Below are 1851 nucleotides of genomic sequence, written 5' to 3' on the forward strand. Positions count from 1 at the left end.
TGTGGGAGTGTACAGCACCTTAACCACCATGCCACCTGCCGGTCTCTGCTTTTTAAAGCTTGTTTACTTATTTCTTCCACCAGTCAGAGAGCAAGAGAGTGCCTAGCACCCAAAAGGATCTTCACACTACAATCCACTCCCAGCCTCACCCAGCCTGGATCATGGCACATGAACACCCAGTATGTACAAACAGCCCTTGGGATTGACCTGGGGACCTTTACTTCTGGGTGCACTTACATTGCTCCTGCACTACCACCTGCCTGGATGCCACTTTTGTTCCTAGCTTTTAGGCACTTGTCAAACTCCAAGGCAAATATTCCTGTCACTCATTGGAAGGGGCAGTGCTGAAAAGACGTCTCAGGGCCCTCTTGATGTCCTTGTTCCTCAGGCTGTAGATAAATGGGTTCAGCATGGGGGTGACCATGGTGTACATCATTGAAGCAGTTGCACTGGCCTTGGAATTGTGGGTAGCAGCTGAACTCAGGTACACCCCAAGACCTGTGCCATAAAACAAGAACACAATGGAGAGGTGAGCCCCACAGGTGGAAAATGCCTTATATTTCCCTCTGGTGGATGTAATCCTCAGTATGGAGGAGATGATCCAGGAGTAGGAGTAAAGGATCCCAGAAAAGGAAATAATACCCATCAGCCCAGTGGTGAGATATGTCTCAATGACATTGAACAGGATGTCTGAACAGGCCAGGAGGATGACCTGGTTGATTTCACAGAAGAAGTGGGGGATCTCCACGTTGGAGCAGAAGGACAACCGTAATATCAGCAAAACGTGAAACAGGGAGTCCAGGACACTCAAAATCCAGAATGTCAGCAGCACCACACCACAGAGTCGGGGGTTCATGATGACCGTGTAATATAGGGGGCGACGGATGGCCACAAACTGGTCATAGGCCATCACAGACAGGAGGAAGATGTCCAACTCTCCAAAAAGGATGAAGAAATGTATTTGGGCAAGGCAGCCATCATAGGTGATGGTTTTGTTCTGCACACGAATGTTCAGCAGCATCATTGGGACAGTGGTGGAGGTGAAACAGATGTCACAGAAAGACAGGTTGGAGAGGAAGAAGTACATCGGCGTGTGTAGGTGGGAGTCGGTGATGGTGGCCAGGATGATAAATAGGTTGCCAGTCAGAGTAATCAGGTACATGGAGAGGAACATCCCAAAGAGGATGGACTGAAGGTCCGCCCCTTGTGAGAGTCTAAGGAGGATGAATTTTGAAAAATGTGTGTTATTCCCAGGTTCCATGGAGCTAGAATGACTGTCAGGAAAGCGGCAATAACAGCAGTAATTTAGAAAGATGTTATTGGAACTTCCTGCAATGGTGTGCTCTGGACAGGACTGCTTGGCAGGCTGAGAGCTCATGGGAAGCTCAGGTTTGCTTTCCCACCCCTCCCCCTCAAAAGTCCAATCATAATGGTAGGTCCTGTAATCCTAAATGGGAGGCTGAGACAGGATTCCAAGCTCAGGGCCAGCATAGCCAAGATAGCAAACCCTGTATAGAAGACCTGGGCATGGTGGTAAACCCTTGTGGTCCCAGCTACTCAAGAGGGTTAGATAGGAAAATCATGTCCCAGTGAAACCTTCTGTATAAAGAAAGAAATGTTGGGGACAAGCTGGTTATATGGTGGTTACTTAAATGACTGAATGAGGGAATCAAGTTCCTGATCCTACGTAGAACTTGAAAAACGCAGTCAGGGAACCAGCAGATGACAAAATGCTTCTGCTGCTCAACTCCCACACAGTTGACTGTGGTTCAAGTCCCAGATCTAGCAACTTAAAACTCCCAGGGTGTGTGTGTGCATGCATGCCTTAAATCCAGATAGGAGAATGGAGAA

General features: G+C 48.1%; 1 protein-coding gene across 1 annotated transcript; it reads right to left on the reverse strand.

Annotated features, from left to right (window-relative positions):
• Positions 1-322: 322 nt before the first annotated feature.
• On the reverse strand, positions 323-1378 carry LOC106733171 (olfactory receptor 7A17). The gene has a single exon (XM_014583761.2). It carries the CDS (start codon positions 1376-1378, stop codon positions 323-325), a length of 1056 nt encoding a protein of 351 aa, XP_014439247.2.
• Between the last annotated feature and the right edge of the window lie 473 nt (positions 1379-1851).

This window comes from Tupaia chinensis, unplaced genomic scaffold (genome assembly GCF_000334495.1).
Source record: "Tupaia chinensis unplaced genomic scaffold, TupChi_1.0 Scaffold144687_1, whole genome shotgun sequence".
Taxonomy (NCBI): Eukaryota; Metazoa; Chordata; class Mammalia; order Scandentia; family Tupaiidae; genus Tupaia; species Tupaia belangeri.